The 18,974-nt window shown below is 40.8% G+C and overlaps 4 protein-coding genes across 6 annotated transcripts in view; 2 read left to right on the forward strand and 2 right to left on the reverse strand.

Annotated features, from left to right (window-relative positions):
* LOC126162269 (uncharacterized) overlaps positions 1 to 18,974 on the forward strand; it is a 299,470-nt gene that overhangs the window by 179,265 nt on the left and 101,231 nt on the right. The window lies entirely within an intron of this gene.
* The window catches only part of LOC126162271 (uncharacterized), a 199,866-nt gene that overhangs the window by 15,753 nt on the left and 165,139 nt on the right, over positions 1 to 18,974 (reverse strand). The gene's annotated exons all lie outside the window — the stretch shown is intronic.
* Positions 1 to 18,974, reverse strand: part of LOC126162275 (uncharacterized) — a 114,924-nt gene that overhangs the window by 15,283 nt on the left and 80,667 nt on the right. The gene's annotated exons all lie outside the window — the stretch shown is intronic.
* LOC126162272 (uncharacterized) lies at positions 1,954 to 17,159 on the forward strand. Its single transcript, XM_049918672.1, has 3 exons — positions 1,954 to 1,993; positions 9,115 to 9,342; positions 16,776 to 17,159. The coding sequence occupies exons 1-3, from the start codon at positions 1,966 to 1,968 to the stop codon at positions 16,835 to 16,837; spliced, it is 318 nt and encodes a 105-aa protein (XP_049774629.1). The 5' UTR covers positions 1,954 to 1,965; the 3' UTR covers positions 16,838 to 17,159.

Genomic DNA, 18,974 nt, shown 5'->3' on the forward strand with positions numbered 1-18,974 from the left:
ACAAGGCGAAGATGAAGCGGTTAAAAGGTCCTCAACAAAACTGATACTATACTGTTAATAGGGATGTAATCAAAGGAAGTCTACATTCGTGACTTCCTGTTCATGTTCTGCAGGGGCTGCAGGAATAGAAGTACGTGTGCTCTGTAGGAAAGGGAGTGTCTGTCATTTGCAGTACCAACAGTAAATAATAAGACCTCTACAAAAGTTTTCAGAGAATTCATCTTTGTTGACACATCTGTCCTCTCATGTGTCACAGAGTACGAGGCAGTTCCAGAAGAGAAGCGCCACTGTGGTGCGACAGACTGTCCAGAGCCCTCGAGATCATACCGGAATTTTCAGCTGCACGCAGCAAGTGAATGTTGCTGTGAGAGGACGGGTTACTCCTGTAACTGAAATTTGCATATCTGATGATCGTTCTAGACGGACAGAATCCAGCTACGTGATTAAACATTTTGGCAATCATGACGGGTTATAAGTAACATTGTATAACCAGTGATTGCAGTATCCCACCAGACATTTTGTCTGTTTTTGCAAAATGCGAGGTTAAAGGCATCAAAAAGAAAATTATTTCACTTTATTTTTCTAAGGAGAATGTGACATAATTACCTTTCACGTGGCATAATGTACTACATACATAACTGATATGCCATTTACACTAAAACCTAAAACAATTAAACACTTATCATGTTAAGTACGTATGTTTTCCGCGTGTGGAGTTGTTAGTGATGTGTCAAGCATCGGCTCTTTCTCTTTAAGTCGTTCCATGTGTGACTTTCCCTCTAACAGAAGGGTGGGGGACAAGGTTGTAATTCGAAACAATTTACACATTTTCGCTTCTAGCCAGCTGGGTATTTGATCTTTAAAATATTTCCTTATTTCTTATCCAGTTTTTATGTGCCCCAGTCTTTTTCTGCATTACAAAGTTTACTTTGCTGAATTGAAGCTTTTTACCATTTTCCAAGTCACAACATTGTCTTGTGTTAAATTTATAACTTACTATGGCGCACGACCAACGCAGTATCCCAAAGCGTCAGTACTTTATATAGGATGTCTTTCCTAAGAGTCGTTAAGTGCCGTTTCTCTGGAGTTATTACAGATATACGCTATTTCCGTTTTGAATTGTGTTGCTAGACTCAATCCTAACAAACAATGCTCGTCTAGCCTTTCATTTGACTGCTTGTGTCTACAGAAGGCGTCGGTTTGTTGCTCTTTACACGCAAAAAGATTTTTTAAGGAGGGGAATTTTACGTGCCCATACGATATGGCGCTCCCAAATTTAATCCACGAGAAGTTAGTTGTATAACTTTGCATTACAGTCTGTAGCTAAAGAATTAACCACATATTTCAAATAGATTTAATGTATTATACAGGACGTAGAGGTGTAGATCTAGAAAAAATTACAAATGTTGCATAAACACAACATTACGTCTAAGAATAATAAAAAAATTTAGAAGATGGTGGAAACTGCTCACGTAGTCTCTAGAGTACACTCCCTCGTATGATTCTCAGATTGGTAACTAGACTGTAGTATCTAGGTACTAAAGTTCCTCTATGCACAAGAGTTTCCTCTTCAAAATGTAAAGCTCTTCATACCGGACGGTGAATGATAGAAACGACACTGACATCTGTTCACCTCCATTCATCAGCATTCGAGCCGTACGAAATTAAAAGATAGCCTTTATTGAGAGAAAAAAATATTCCTTTCCAGCCTGTTCCTATAGTATGGTAACCAGTTTTATTGAATGCTGTAGTTGTAATGCTGATAATACGTATGTCACAGCGAACGATAAAAGATCTTTTCAAGTACAAGGAAAGTCAATTTGCATCTAGTTGCTGAAACCAGAGTTCACGGAACGGAAAATCAGGAGGGAACTTAACGATAACATTCGATGATGCCATCGGGTATTTAAACATATATAAATGAAAATATAACGCAGAGAGCAGTAGTAGTTTTTGTCGAGTACAATGAAGGCTGCTTTGTTGCTTGTTGCTGGTAAGTATTGGCAGAATTTATTATCTGTCATTCACACTAAACATTTTTTTCTTACCCCCATTTTACATAATTTCTCATATATTAATCCGTGCGAAAAGCTATTTATATGAATAGAAAAATAGTCTATTGGCCGAAAAAAAAGAAATACAATCCAGGAGACTTTAAAATGCATATTTTATTTCGAATGAGCACTTGTTAATCTTCGCTATTGTGAAGCTTATCTCGTCCACTGTAAGCTGTTTGTTATATCGAATCATCAGCAGAGTGCAGTAACCAACAGTTAAACCACTTGGACCACATTACATTCTTGTTGTATCGTAACATAATACTCACATATAGACTTGGCCACTGTTTCTATGTTTCGATACAGTGTATCGATACCTGGAACTGTTTCAGTGTTTCGGAACGGCTATGGTTCACTGTTTCGAAACAGTGGTGTTTCATTTCGCCCCTGTCTCGGATCTCGAGCCAGACACAGAAACTGTATCGTTGTTTCAAAATAAGACTGTTTCAGTCCACCTGCGCCTGGAACGGACTAATTGTATCGAAACAGTGATGTTTCATTCCGCTCTGTGTCGGACGAGATTCGGGCTCGGCACAGGTACTGAAACACAACATACCACTTCATGAAACACTTTCAAGAGTGTCGAAATCTTTTGATAAGCAATAGCATGAAGCTTAAGATATCCGAAAATAAAGCTTCGTTTCTAGCTGACTGTCCTATTCCGAAATGGCTTTACATCTGCTTTATAAACACTAACCAGACAATAAAACAGCGCATATTATTCACATTCAAAATAATAAATATGTGAAAATCATTCAGTTAAATTACACTTTTTTTATAACATACGCTTCTCTGTTTATATACAGTAATCATATTAAGAAACGCAAGTAAGACTACAACAATTTAAATAAAAAAGGCGTAGAGTGACAGTTATTAGACATGTACATAAATTTGATGTAGGTATAATAGCAAGCAATCTGTTTGACATATCACTGATAGTGTAATGGTGAACGGGAAGCATCGTAAATTTATAGTAACGGTTCGAAACACCTTGAAACACAAAAATTATTTTTCTGTTATATTTTGTTATTTATTCGAATTATTTGGCGTTATTTGTGAGTCTATAGTCACTGTGTCTATTATCCACAATGATTCCCTTTGTGTGCATGGAAATTAGCAGGATGGGTATATTAGCCATACTAATGGAATGTGGGAATCCCAGTAGCATATCTGTTGTTTCTGCAGTTTGCTCCCACCTCCAGTTCCGTTCGTGGTGGTTCTCCTGTCTTCAGCTAAGGCTTTCCTCAGCCAATTGAAAAGTATGACAGTCACATGACACAAAAGCAGCGCATTTACTGCAGGAAATACGAAACTGCCAAGACGCCTAAGTGATAGTTTCATACTTTCTGCGATATGATTAGCGCTCTCGCACCTCATTTGTGTTTATATGGACATACTTATACAGTAGACATTCAAGATGATAAAATGTGTAGGTTTATTAGATTACAAAACTCAAACTGTTTCACTGTTTCGAAACACCGTATCGAAACATTACATTGTACTGTTTCATTTGTTTCGAAACATTTACGTGTTTCAGTTTGCCCATCTCTACTCACATATACTCACCTGTGCATAAAACTGTTGCACAATAAATAGAAACAAAGCATCTAATGGTGAGATCGACGCTTACCGATACTATTTAGACAGTTACAACCCAGTCGTTACTGCGAGAGGATTTGCTGTGTAAAAAACTTTATAAATGTAAAAAAAAAGAATGACTACGAGTGGCAGTCCTACTGTAGGAAACCGCGATTATGTATCACAAAGTTGTATGAATAAATTTAGAAATCAGAATAAAATGTTATCCATCTCCAAAACGATTGAGAGCTGCCTTTGGTAAATAGATAATTACATAAATTCTCGCAAATACTTTAACAAAAGTAATGCGGTAAATAAACAAAATGCGCTTGCGCGACCTTCGATGTAAAAAACACGCGTAAAATGAACACTAAAGACGTTAATCTGTGATGAAATAATTTTAATAAAAATTTTAATAGCGACTAGCAACACTTCATAGATACTATAATGCGTCACGCAAATAACGATAAAACAGTCTCTTTGAAAAAATCTTCAGTCGTGACCATAAGTAATTAATTCCATATCCTTATCAGATACTATTCTAATAGTGCCGTAGAATCTTTCCTTCAAGGCAACAACCTACTGCCAGTACTAATGTTACGTAGAGATATGTTATTTACGGAACACTACATAAAATCATAAAATTATTTTGGCTTCAAGATAACCAGAATACTCTTGTCACTCAAACATGTATTGCACTTATATCACTTTTCGTTTCAACTGATTGTCTGTGTCGGCATAGCAGTGCTGCACCATATGAAGAACCGTAGTTACTACAGCTTTGTACTACATTGACTACTTGATTGAAAATTAGTTCTCAATTTAACGGATCTTTTTACGTATATTTTTCCCTTAAGACTTTCTCGGAAGTTATGATGAAAGGATAGGACTACGTTGGTGGTTTGACTAGACCAATCTAATGTCCCAAGAAAGCTGCCGGCCGGGATGGCCGACCGGTTCTAGGCACTTCAGTCCGGAACCGCGTGACCGCTACGGTCGCGGGTTCGAATACTGCCTCGGGCATGGATGTGTGTGATGTCCTTAGGTTACTTAGGATTAAGCTGTTCTAAGTTCTAGGGGACAGATGACCTCTGATGTTGAGTCCCATAGTGTTCAGAGCTATTTTTTGAACCAAGAAAGCTACTATTATACTGGCATGCGTATAACACAACTATGAAACTACTGGATGTACCTTGCTTTGCGATGAGTTGCTTGCAGTACAATGTAATGCTATTTATGAAATTCAGTATAGACAGTAGGCTCGTTTGATTAGCGATGAACTTGAGTAAACTTGGGCCACACTGCTTTTTTCATTAACTCTAAAACCCTTCTTGCGTTCATGTACTACGCACATACACGTGCTCCCTCACTTATATCTTAGCTTCCCCCTTATTATAACACCAATTCCAGCACAATTTGTCATTTCTGCCCCAAGACACATGTCTGTACCAAAACGCAGATTGTTCGCAATTCATCCCTCCGTGCGTTCTTACGCCAACGATATTATTATTACGTGAAATTTATGACCCGTGTCATACAAATATAACACGATTGTCATTTCCAGACTATTTACTACAACGAATTGACATAATAATTTGTTATTTATTCTTTCATCATATATTACAGTCTCATAAAATATCATTTATGATTAATTTCACAAGTACATGCACTTGGAAAAATGATTTTAAATATATGAAATCAAATATCTGGAAAATACGTGCTGCACTGTGTCGTAGTTTTACAAGCTATTACATAAGACCTGGTTTGTGAGCCATCTGTAAAGGAGGTGATTAAAATAGAGTTTGATATTTTCTTTGTGAAACAGTAGGCATCAATGTTATGTCAATTTCTGAGAAAAAACGACAACGTAAATGATTTTCATAAGCTGTTCAAAATACATATCTGTTTTGTTTGAATTAACGTATATGCATCACTTGAAATGAACTGTGAAGACGGTTTACACTATTACAAAGTACACGCAGCTCTAAAAGTATGATCTTAGACCTCATGTCTTCGGGACATTTTGCTTATGTTTTCGTCCAAACTACCACCACCCAAACTATGGGATACTTCTTTTATACTGCGTAAAGTGTGTGCACAGTTATAGCCATATCATAGCTCGCTGTCGTACCTTTGTAACTATCTTTCCGACAATCACTTTTGTGCCATTAAGAGTTTTGTTTTGAACTATTTCTGCAGTGAGTTACCGAATAAAATCATAAATTAGGTCCGATATTCGGTATGCTTTGTCGCCCTTTCGACCTACGGTTAACTTCTGCTGGATCGGGAGAAAGTTGTTTATAGGACCTTAAAGACATTATCTTAGACCCAGATACATTTCCACTACTGAGCGGTATTAGTTTCTACTTGTTCGATCAGTTATGTCAATGTCGACTAGCTGGGTCTTTTGAGACAATTCAACGAAATCTAATTCTGTGGTGAATCAGATTCGGAAAAGCGAAGTCAGTACTTCGTCCTTCTCTCCTAGATTTGTCGAAAGGGTGTCAATACAGTCAAAGAGTGACTTAATAAGTGAAGTAGATGTGTATATGGTACCCATACATGTTAAGATTTTTGGTCAAATCGGCTAGTGAGTGATTAATTTAAATATCATAGCTGCTTTCAGGTTTTGCTTTTAACAAGGCTCTGAAGTCTTTAAACGTGTATTGAAGCTCTTAATGTTTTGACAGAAACTTAGTAACATATCACTCGAACCGTGACAGGTTTCTGCATTCCACTGCAAACTTACTCGGCACATACAGGTCTAAAATGCAGTTTGCAAATACTCGTAGAGTTGACCATTTTGTGTTTCACACCCTCGTCACAAAAGGAGCTGAATATTCGATCTTGACAGCTGCAATATACTGTAGTGAAATTCCTGATATTTTTTCTGAGGTGGAATTCTTTCTATATCCGTAACATTCTATTGACACTAAAAGACGTTGAATTTGTAACTGCCCTATGATCACTGAGCTTCTCTTTCATAACAACTGATACGCGAACTCTGAGTCTGTTAGATGTAAGAGAGTGGCTTCTGTAACTAAAATGCTAGAGGTACTTGTCAGATATGAAATGAAATGAGCGTATGGCATTTGTCAGAGAAATTGCCCAGAGCAGTCTCACACAAATCCTGCCTGTGGCACCAGATTTAATCAAATGGCTCTACTATTTAATAGCTATATGTGTTTTGAGTGACTGGTTTTGGAATCCTTTTACACTTGAGAAGTACAGAACCATGACGCTAAGCTGTGATACATACTGGAATGCGCACGCAACACCTCTTGTAGGAATGGTGAAAAGAGGACGCCAGCTTCATTTATGCAACAAAAAAAGTTACTGCACCAGTTACGTTTTGCTGACAATAGTTTTCGCAATTTTATTTCACCTTAGTGTTGTTGGAAGCAACGTAAGTTTTCGATCATTTGTCTGCGTGTGTGTAATTCTACGATTTTTCCCATACTGTCGTCTGTTTCGTCCTCACTGCAATTAAAATACCAGAAAATGTAAATCATAGTATATTATTTCTGCTATTCAAGGATAACATTTTTAGAATATCTTCTTACGCATTTCATACCGCCTACAAAATACAGAGATTGAGTCCATTCACAACGTTTGTTTGTGCACATTGAACTGTAACGTAAGATGTCACGTTCTTCGTTGCCTCTATGACATTTTTCAGTGTGCTGGCTGAAAAATTTTCTCATGCGTTACATTTCAAATGTTTCTGTAAAAACTATAAGAGGGACTTACAAACGTACTACCGCAATAATGAACAGCAACGAAAAATGCGCTACAAGTCACTAACTAAACAAACTACTAACAAAGGGATTAAAGAAAGGTAAAGATAAGTACGAACAGGCACATAAAAAACAATGTTAAACAATAAGTAGCATAAACAAAAAAAAACACGGTCCTCATGCACAAACGCATACTTGTTTATATCGATTATGGCTTCCATTATGAAGAATCACCGACACGAATACATTCCTCAGACCATAACGCTCCCTCACTCATTGCAGGTTGTTTGCCTTGTGACGTTTCACGCCCTACACGCCACCCGCCTTATACCCGATCGAGCATAAAACGTCTTTGGCCTAAAACGGCCGCTCAAAGCAGGTCCGGTTCAGGTATTGGAGTGAAAATTGAAGCCTTCGTCGCCGGTGAACAGCAGTCGACGAGAGCGTACGAATCTGGAACCTACTGTGGACAGCGGAAAACAACGACTTTCGCGGGATAATCGTTGAGCAGACACTGCTGGTAGCCCCTTGGTTCATCTGGGGCGTCTTTCCCTCAACTGTTACATGCCTGTTCATCCGAACACATCTCCGCAGCTGTCTTTCACTTTTGTCATCTGTGGTCAATGCTGCCCAACTGGTCATGCGCTCAGTTTTCGATAGTGCAGTTTTACCATGCACAGTTCACTTTAAGCAGGGTGACACTTGAACAGTTTACAAACTGAAGTGTGCATCGACTCTTTGCCAGAAAGGCAATAATCATACCCTTTTGGACGTCAGGTAAATAGCTTCGTTTCCGCATTATGACAACGGTTGCACTGTCCCCCGCGGTTCCCTGATGATCATTACATAGCCTCCACTGTTAATACCGACCCCTACCGTCATTTAGTGGTTATCTCACTTTGATGTCGAACAAAGGCGGTTGTCACATTACTGTGACAGAACCGTGTATGTACTAGTATCTTGGACTTGCGTAGATAGTGAAATGACTCTGATGTCTCCCATCGTACAATATCCGGAACATCACAAGAAGTTATGTGAGACGCTCCATGCAAGGCTGTCACTTCTTTGCCTCTAAATTTAGTTTGAATGTAACAGAAAAACAAACAAATACTAATGGTACCTATTAATCTTCTCTATCACGTGATTTTCAGAGGACGGAACAGGGACAATATTTTAATAGGTTAAATTCATTATCTTGATGAGGAGCAAAAGACTTTACAGAGCCGTCCACTTGGAGATATGTGTGCTTTTCAGTAAAACCCCAGCTACATGATCGTAACGAGGAAGGCTTCAAGATTCTGCAATACCTTTTTATTCTTTACTACTAAGGATAGAGCGGGCTGTCTGATGTCAAAACCAATGAAGAACCTAACTTTATCAGCCAAATATCTGGCTAGCCTATAGTGTGGCATAGCCTTACTAAAAAGGCAAACCTTCCCAAATATAAGTGAGGAAAGAACTAATATTGTCAATTTAATTATGAGATAGTATCAAACCAACAAGAACTTGACAGACCACTGTAATTGTATATTGGAACACGAAATTAATTACGAGAACTTGTTCGACATGAGCATAGCGTGCATGTCACTGATGATTCGTTCTTTTTTATTTCCTCGGACAAGCGGACTGTTCAAGTAACACATATATAGCATACAGTAGTGTTGCAGTGCTAAGTGGGAGAGTTTCATTAACATCCATTAGACGAAATAGCCATCTGTAATTACGTTCACTGACTTTTACAGCACTGGTAGCAGTGGCGGAGGTCCACGGACAACCAGAAGAGTCGACCACCGCCAACATCGGGAATGAGAATCTAGGCACCGGAAATATCACAGCTGAGAATAGATTTCTGGGGAGGTCGTCCATCACGGAATATGACGATGATACCATTTGTGTCGCAGCAGACAACAAGTTCTACTTGTATGCTAATTCGTTGAAGCTGTATTCTTGCTACAACGAACTACCGAAAGGTAAGTTACTTTAAACAGAACCGATTTCTGTTCAAAATTGACATGATAAAACCAGTTTGTTCAGCATTAAAATTCGCGAATGGTCCCACAGCGAAAGTGAAAATATCAGTGAAATCAAATCATCAAGGAACAGTGGCTACCCTTGCCTCACCGAAATTACGAAATTGTAACTCTTCATGATTCTCCACCAAAACCATTCAGAGCAATTTGCTGCGCATATTTAGTCCACCTTTTATAGTAATATTCTTGCCCCTTAAAACTGCTGCATGTTTTTCACTACACACCCTTGAATTCTTTTAGGAGGATTATGTCGTGTAACGCGACATGAAGTACGTAATGGGCCATAGTTTCAACATTTTACGAAAAGATATTTTAACAGGCGACGGAAGTTGCCACGAGTGCCGCGGTCCGTGAATGTGTTGGTAGTGAAGTACACACACCTATACTAAGCTTAACACTATAAACCGATAGGCAACGTACACTTTTCTTCATACCCTGTAGAAGGCCGATAACTGGATTAGTGTGTATAAATAATACCCGTCATACGCTTAGGAACAAGTAGAAATAGTCTTGTAAGTTTAAAGATGTTAAAAATATAACGACGCGTTGACATAGGGACGAATTAGGTGAACTGGGCAATGATAAGTGAAAGTACTGGACTATATCTTATCGGAAACATCATGTTGGCATTAAAGTAGGGCACAGACTCAATCACTGTCTTAGTGAGACATCTACAATGAAATATCGGACCGAAATATATGCTACTTATAGGCGATGACACACTGTACTAACAATCAACCGTATAACCATTACAAAATTTCCCAAATATCGGGCATTTATATGGTAAATAGCAGCATACCACACATTTTAATCAGTAGTCATTGATGGTTGAAAAAAGAACCTGAAAAAAGCACGTTACTTAGGCCAGAACCAAAATATCGCGAAAGAAGTAGATGTGGGGTTGCAGTATTACTGGAGTGTACTCCCTGCCGCCGTTGGATAAGCAGCTGCAGCAGCAAGTCGTATACTCATAGCTCATTCTTTTGTTACATAGTTTAATTCTTAATTTCTTTGCGTGTTTTTGATACTTGCATTGTTTAATTCATAAATTTCGGGCGTATTATAATATTTGAGAGTTGTAGCATTGCGTTTTAGTACCTGAATAGTGTAAATTCGCGTAGTCGTCTGTCATCTGTTTTTGTTTTGAACGGCCAGTGTCGGTTGGTCACAGTCAGTGTACTCCCTGCCGCCGTTGGATAAGCAGCTGCAGCAGGAAGTCGTATACTCCTAGCTCACTCATTTGTTACATAGTTTAATTCTTAATTTCTTTGCGTGTTTTTAATACTTGCATTGTTTAATTCATAAATTTCGGGCGTATTATAATATTTGAGAGTTGTAGCATTGCGTTTTAGTACTCGAATAGTGTTAAATCGCGTAGTCTCCTTCCGCCGCTGAGCAGTGTGTCAGCAGTGCACAAGTGGCAGCATTACTGCATTTACTAGGCAATCTTGTAGTTTAATAACCGTTTCAATTTTGTGTTGTATTGTTTGCGCTCTCTGTAGATTAGTTCAGACTTTTTTTGCACAACAGTTTTTAGCATGGATAGGAACTGCAACTGCTGTGTTCGGATGCAGGCTGAGTTGGCATCCCTTCGCTCCCAGCTTCAGGCAGTGTTGGCTTCCGTCACACAGCTTGAGGCTGTTGCCAATGGGCATCACTGTGGGGGTCCGGATGGGGGTTTGTCGGGGACGGCCAGCTCGTCCCACGCATCCCCCGATCGGACTACGACTGTGGTAGCCCGGGATACTGCCCTCATTGAGGCTGATCCCTCACCTGTGGTAGAGTGGGAGGTCGTCTCAAGGTGTGGCAGGGGGCGAAAGACATTCCGGAGGGCTGAACGGAAGGCCTCTCCAGTTTGTCTGACGAACCGGTTTCAGGCTCTGTCTCAGGCTGATATTGATTTTCGGCCTGACATGGCTGCTTGTCCTGTTCCAGAGGTTGCCCCTCAGTCTGCAAGATCCGGGCAGTCGCAGAGGGTGGGCTTACTGGTAGTTGGGAGCTCCAACGTCAGGTGCGTAATGGGGCCCCTTAGGGATATGACAGCAAGGGAGGGGAAGAAAACCAAAGTGCACTCCGTGTGCATCCCGGGGGGAGTCATTCCAGATGTGGAAAGGGTCCTTCCGGATGCCATGAAAGGTACAGGGTGCACCCATCTGCAGGTGGTCGCTCATGTCGGCACCAATGATGTGTGTCGCTATGGATCGGAGGAAATCCTCTCTGGCTTCCGGCGGCTATCTGATTTGGTGAAGACTGCCAGTCTCGCTAGCGGGATGAAAGCAGAGCTCACCATCTGCAGCATCGTCGACAGGACTGACTGCGGACCTTTGGTACAGAGCCGAGTGGAGGGTCTGAATCAGAGGCTGAGACGGTTCTGCGACCGTGTGGGCTGCAGATTCCTCGACTTGCGCCATAGGGTGGTGGGGTTTCGGGTTCCGCTGGATGGGTCAGGAGTCCACTACACGCAACAAGCGGCTACACGGGTAGCAGGGGTTGTGTGGCGTGGGCTGGGCGGTTTTTTAGGTTAGATGGCCTCGGGCAAGTGCAGAAAGGGCAACAGCCTCAACGGGTGCGGGGCAAAGTCAGGACATGCGGGGACCAAGCAGCAATCGGTATTGTAATTGTAAACTGTCGAAGCTGCGTTGGTAAAGTACCGGAACTTCAAGCGCTGATAGAAAGCACCGAAGCTGAAATCGTTATAGGTACAGAAAGCTGGCTGAAGCCAGAGATAAATTCTGTCGAAATTTTTACAAAGGCACAGACGGTGTTTAGAAAGGATAGATTGCATGCAACCGGTGGTGGAGTGTTCGTCGCTGTTAGTAGTAGTTTATCCTGTAGTGAAGTAGAAGTGGATAGTTCCTGTGAATTATTATGGGTGGAGGTTACACTCAACAGCCGAGCTAGCTTAATAATTGGCTCCTTTTACCGACCCCCCGACTCAGCAGCATTAGTGGCAGAACAACTGAGAGAAAATTTGGAATACATTTCACATAAATTTTCTCAGCATGTTATGGTCTTAGGTGGAGATTTCAATTTACCAGATATAGACTGGGACACTCAGATGTTTAGGACGGGTGGTAGGGACAGAGCATCGAGTGACATTATACTGAGTGCACATCCGAAAATTACCTCGAGCAATTAAACAGAGAACCGACTCGTGGAGATAACATCTTGGACCTACTGATAACAAACAGACCCGAACTTTTCGACTCTGTAAGTGCAGAACAGGGAATCAGTGATCATAAGGCCGTTGCAGCATCCCTGAATATGGAAGTTAATAGGAATATAAAAAAAGGGAGGAAGGTTTATCTGTTTAGCAAGAGTAATAGAAGGCAGATTTCAGACTACCTAACAGATCAAAACGAAAATATCTGTTCCGACACTGACAATGTTGAGTGTTTATGGAAAAAGTTCAAGGCAATCGTAAAATGCGTTTTAGACAGGTACGTGCCGAGTAAAACTGTGAGGGACGGGAAAAACCCACCGTGGTACAACAACAAAGTTAGGAAACTACTGCGAAAGCAAAGAGAGCTTCACTCCAAGTTTAAACGCAGCCAAAACCTCTCAGACAAACAGAAGCTAAACGATGTCAAAGTTAGCGTAAGGAGGGCTATGCGTGAAGCGTTCAGTGAATTCGAAAGTAAAATACTAGGTACCGACTTGACAGAAAATCCTAGGAAGTTCTGGTCTTACGTTAAATCAGTAAGTGGCTCGAAACATCATGTCCAGACACTCCGGGATGATGATGGCATTGAAACAGAGGATGACAAGCGTAAAGCTCAAATACTAAACACCTTTTTCCAAAGCTGTTTCACAGAGGAAGACCGCACTGCAGTTCCTTCTCTAAATCCTCGCACCAACGAAAAAATGGCTGACATCGAAATAAGTGTCCAAGGAATAGAAAAGCAACTGGAATCACTCAACAGAGGAATGTCCACTGGACCTGACGGGATACCAATTCGAGTCTACACAGAGTACGCGAAAGAACTTGCCCCCCTTCTAACAGCCGTGTACCGAAAGTCTCTAGAGGAACAGAAGGTTCCAAATGATTGGAAAAGAGCACAGGTAGTCCCAGTCTTCAAGAAGGGTCGTCGAGCAGATGCGCAAAACTATAGACCTATATCTCTGGCGTCGATATGTTGTAGAATTTTAGAACATGTGTTTTGCTCGAGTATCATGTCGTTTTTGGAAACTCAGAATCTACTATGTAGGAATCAACATGGATTCCGGAAACAGCGATCGTGTGAAACCCAACTCGCTTTATTTGTTCATGAGACCCAGAAAATATTAGATACAGGCTCCCAGGTAGATGCTATTTTTCTTGACTTCCGGAAGGCGTTCGATACAGTTCCGCACTGTCGCCTGATAAACAAAGTAAGAGCCTACGGAATATCAGACCAGCTTTGTGGCTGGATTGAAGAGTTTTTAGCAAACTGAACACAGCATGTTGTTATCAACGGAGAGACGTCTACAGACATTAAAGTAACCTCTGGCGTGCCACAGGGGAGTGTTATGGGACCATTGCTTTTCACAATATATATAAATGACCTAATAGATAGTGTCGGAAGTTCCATTAGGCTTTTCGCGGATGATGCTGTAGTATACAGAGAAGTTGCAGCATTAGAAAATTGTAGCGAAATGCAGGAAGATCTGCAGCGGATAGGCACTTGGTGCAGGGAGTGGCAACTGACCCTTAACATAGACAAATGTAATGTATTGCGAATACATAGAAAGAAGGATCCTTTATTGTATGATTATATGATAGCGGAACAAACACTGGTAGCAGTTACTTCTGTAAAATATCTGGGAGTATGCGTGCGGAACGATTTGAAGTGGAATGATCATATAAAATTAATTGTTGGTAAGGCGGGTACCAGGTTGAGATTCATTGGGAGAGTCCTTAGAAAATGTAGTCCATCAACAAAGGAGGTGGCTTACAAAACACTCGTTCGACCTATACTTGAGTATTGCTCATCAGTGTGGGATCCGTACCAGATCGGGTTGACGGAGGAGATAGAGAAGATCCAAAGGAGAGCGGCGCGTTTCGTCACAGGGTTATTTGGTAACCGTGATAGCGTTACGGAGATGTTTAACAAACTCAGGTGGCAGACTCTGCAAGAGAGGCGCTCTGCATCGCGGTGTAGCTTGCTCGCCAGGTTTCGAGAGGGTGCGTTTCTGGATGAGGTATCGAATATATTGCTTCCCCCTACTTATACCTCCCGAGGAGATCACGAATGTAAAATTAGAGAGATTAGAGCGCGCACAGAGGCTTTCAGACAGTCGTTCTTCCCGCGAACCATACGCGACTGGAACAGGAAAGGGAGATAATGACAGTGGCACGTAAAGTGCCCTCCGCCACACACCGTTGGGTGGCTTGCGGCGTATAAATGTAGATGTAGATGTAGATGTTAAGTTTTCCACTGCGTTAGAAGCTGTGCAAGCACGCGTGTTGGTTAGTACAAGAGTACATGAAAGTTAAGTAATGAATCTTTAGATGAAAATGTCTAGAAAACAAGCGGCAAAATCTACATGTATAGTAAGTTTGTTACTATACAACCACGACATTATTTAGTTTGGCTTTTCATGGCCACTGCTGTAGGCAGGCTGATACATTGCATTCATCAAGAACAGTGGTTAAGGAAAACGCACCATCTATCGAAGCTTTCAGAAGAGCTGTGCTTATACTGGGAAACTGCTCATCGATTCCTAGCAAAATATCACGATTAAAACTCGCGATGAGCCCACCGAAATGCCCCAGTCCCACGTGCAATAATATTGCGGACGATTAATAAACAGAAGGTGGCCTCTCATCTTGCACAAAGCTGAGGTCCATAACTTCACAGGGATCGTAAAAAGTAACACTGGCGCAATATCAAGAGAATAATTTTTCAAACTCTAACAAAATGTGTATCTTCTAGACTTGGGGAAAACTGGAGGTCTCACCACTACAAACGTTTGGTCTCTCTCAAAACGATTAACATTTTTGTGATCTTGCGCTCTCCAATCTTGGCATTCTGAGTGATGCAGAAAGGTACCTAACTCATTCAGTGTTTCTACAGGGTGATTGCGTCGTTTAGCATCCGCAGTTCTGACTGTGACGATGGCTTCTGACAGTACGGCGCAATTGTAAATTCTTTGTGATTCCGTTTATCTGTTGTCAATTCAAGTCTAATAATTGAATTTATGTCAGCGATGAGTCTTTATCTGTGTCCTTTGATGTTGGTGACTATTAAGTATCACGAAGGCTAAGTCCCATCACAAATCAGCAATCAACTATCCCCTTTATCTGTCCAAACGGTAAAGATGATTTTACTTCAGTCCGACTTCTGACTAATAATTCCAACCGTAAAACTTTTAAACTTCAGATCGTCTTTAAAATAACCTATCAGCGCTTGACATGCGTACTACTATTGCAAGAGTACAAGAGAGAAATGAAGTTAACATCTATATTGCTGAGTTACATTCTAGTCACCGCAAACTTACAGCTCGATGTGGCTACAACCCTCTTCTAGGAAAAATGTTATCTTTGGTTAATTTATAGTCTGGGGTTTAATCTTCGTAAATAATAATTTCTTGGATTCTTTCTGTTTCGTATCAAATGGTATTCTTTCATTCAGTCCTTTCTTTATGATAAGCATACATATTTACATAGCACTGTTGATAATTAAACTGTCAAGAGTGTAAATTTTGTTGTCAGGAGCTGTCATCACTGTCAAGATGACTGGTTTTTTTATTTCTTTTTGCAACAAAAGGGTGTTCGTTTGGGTTGGGCAAACTTTTGGACTGCGGAATACCGTCCCTGACCTGTACACGAAGGACAGAGTAAACGTATTTCATCCAGTCACGTTGGATAGTTCTACTGTTAAGATGGTCTCACGTACGACAAAGTTTTACGGTTACTGGGGACCGGGGTGCTGAACATTCCCTAAACACAAACTCAGAGATCGCCAGATCAGTTCCCAGCTAACGAAACCTAGCTCCCTCAGTTTATCGTCATTTACCTCGTCACAGGATACATGTGTTGCTCACTGAATGCTTCCCACGCCAGGAGCATTACCCTTCTAGAGGAACGTGGTTCTAGTGACATCCTTAAACTATCGAAATAAGCTATAAGTCAGGTTTATTCGCGTCGTCAATCTTCCAACGGACTGCTATAGTACCAGTAAGAATAGGAACCCAGTAACATAGCACACTGTGTGACCCCACATTATCTCTGATACACGACCGTAACATAATCTTGTCACAATGCTGACAGTGAAATTCGTGCTATGTAAAAAAGGTGAAGACTTACCGTTGTTCTATCACTAATAAAACTAAACTGCTATCTTATTTTTGTACTTCCTATCTTTACTAAAGCGCATTTCCCTTCATTGCAGTTTACGTGGTTAAACCAAAGAGTCAATGCAAACCATACCTGTCAGATTGTCCCAGGAACTAGGAGTATTGCAAATCAGTTGGCTCAGATTGAATCGTCTGCGAGGGAGTGGAGAATAAATAGCTGGACTGCTCACTGACGACATCTGCTGTTTCCAGAGGAGCCAAGAAACTGGAAGAGTGTCAGAACTTGACTCTTATACTTAAAAATAACCCGTCGAATCTACACATCCTATTCTGTGTCAGTTTCTGGTTAATTCACGACATGCAGTAAATATCATTTCTGTAAAGATTAGAGTTAAAAATATTGCATTTGTATTCTTTTCATGTTTCTGTTGTTTCTATAACAGTTGTATGCCGACGCAATATATGTGTAGTTTCATGAAGTCAACTGTTATATTAAACCTACAGGTTCACGTAAATTCTGACAAACTACGGCTTGTTATTAATAACATCAAATGCATTTCATCCGTTACCCACGCTGACGCCCTATATTCCCAATGTCCACTTCCAACCTTAACGCACTGACTGCCACGAGGACACCGGCGGCCACAGCAAAGACTCACGACTGACGCCACGGCTGGGCCTTACCTGGCCTCGGAAATAAGTGAAAAATTTGTAATTAAAGGTTCAAATGGCTCTGAGCACTATGGGACTCAACTGCTGAGGTCATTAGTCCCCTAGAACTTAGAAGTAGTTAAAGCTAACTACCCTAAGGACATCACACACATCCATGCCCGAGGCAGGATTCGAACCTGCGACCGTAGCGGTCTTGCGGTTCCAGACTGCAGCGCCTTTAACCGCACGGCCACTTCGGCCGGCGAAAAATTTGTAATCCAGAGTAAGTGGTGTCATATCTCACGGTTCTATATAAATTTATTGCAAGATATTTGAAATATCGCGCCAAGATGCGTGTTCGCATTGTCGAAGTGGTAAAAGTAACCGTGTACCGTCTCAGTTACTAGATCTTGTCGATTGAAGCGGAATTAAAGGTGCGTGCCGAAAAGTAATGCCTTCGAATTTTTATATGTGAAAACTTATAAAGCTTTTTAAATAAAATAAACTTTATTAACACTCTACATCCTCATTCTTCCTGTCACTATGTTTATCCAAACAAGAGAACAGTTTCTTGATACCCACACTGTAGAATGTTTGATTTTGTCGAAGGGGCCACAACATTACTTCTACTTACTCCGCTTCATCACTATCAAAGTGAAACCCTCTAAAAGTTTTTATCTAGTTTTGGAAAAAGATGACGGTTGGATGGGGTATAGTCGGGGTGTGTGGAAGATGATCTGTTACCTCGTATACAAGGTGTCGGGTTGTTACACATGTCGCATGTACATGCTGTGTCGTTGTCGTGATGAAGGAAAGGTAGCTCTATCTGTGCAAGAACTCTTCGATTCGTCTTTTCAGTTTCTTGAAGGAATACAACAAGCAGTATCTCGAGCTCTGTCACAGTTACGTAACACACCGCCATGTCACACGCTATAGTACGTAGCCCTCGATCGGCAGAGATCTGCAATTGCGTTATGGAATCGTGAAAGACGACCGAGTAATATGCAGGACGCGTAATGGGGTAACCTGCATTGTTAACACAATGAAAAACTCGGAGGCATACATCCCGTCTTATCAATACTATCTTTCATATTTTCTTGGGTAACATCAGATATCCAAAAAAAAGCATGATGCAAAACGAATGCTACAAAATAGTGTTATACCAAAAAACAGTAAGATGAATCGAGACAGGTAAGAAAATCTTTATCAGTTACATTAAGGAAACCATACATTAATCATAAATTTATTCTGCTCAGTACTAAAATGAAATGTATATCCCAAATGGCCACTAAACACATAATTTGCTTGATAGGAGTAGACAACAGTGCACAGGATTAAGAAAAAACGCCGCACGTCACGGAAGACATTTGATTTCTCATCCCAGTTCAAGACAAAAGTGTATCTACCTAACCTTAGTCCGACTCGCTGGTTAACAGAAATGCTTTTCAGAAAATGAGGCTCTGGTAATGCTGTTACTGCACGCAGCGGGGCTAAGAACAAGTAGCACTAATTCTGGGCTGAGGTGGAGCTCTCCCATTAGCTCGGTGAGACGAGAAAATGCCATGGGAATCGGAGACACAGATGTTCAAGTTGAGTTTGCTCCAAACATTCTTTTTTAGTTAAAGCATCAAACAGTATCCAGT

Source organism: Schistocerca cancellata, chromosome 2 (genome assembly GCF_023864275.1).
Source record: "Schistocerca cancellata isolate TAMUIC-IGC-003103 chromosome 2, iqSchCanc2.1, whole genome shotgun sequence".
Taxonomy (NCBI): domain Eukaryota; kingdom Metazoa; phylum Arthropoda; class Insecta; order Orthoptera; family Acrididae; genus Schistocerca; species Schistocerca cancellata.

What these genes read in the sequence shown, in the direction of transcription:
- LOC126162272 (XM_049918672.1), top strand. Translation starts at nt 1,966, where the DNA reads ATGAAGGCTGCTTTGTTGCTTGTTGCTG. An exon ending in TGCTTTGTTGCTTGTTGCTG is followed by an intron (nt 1,994 to 9,114) that starts GTAAGTATTGGC and finishes TGACTTTTACAG; the next exon opens with CACTGGTAGCAGTGGCGGAG. An exon ending in CTACAACGAACTACCGAAAG is followed by an intron (nt 9,343 to 16,775) that starts GTAAGTTACTTT and finishes CCTTCATTGCAG; the next exon opens with TTTACGTGGTTAAACCAAAG.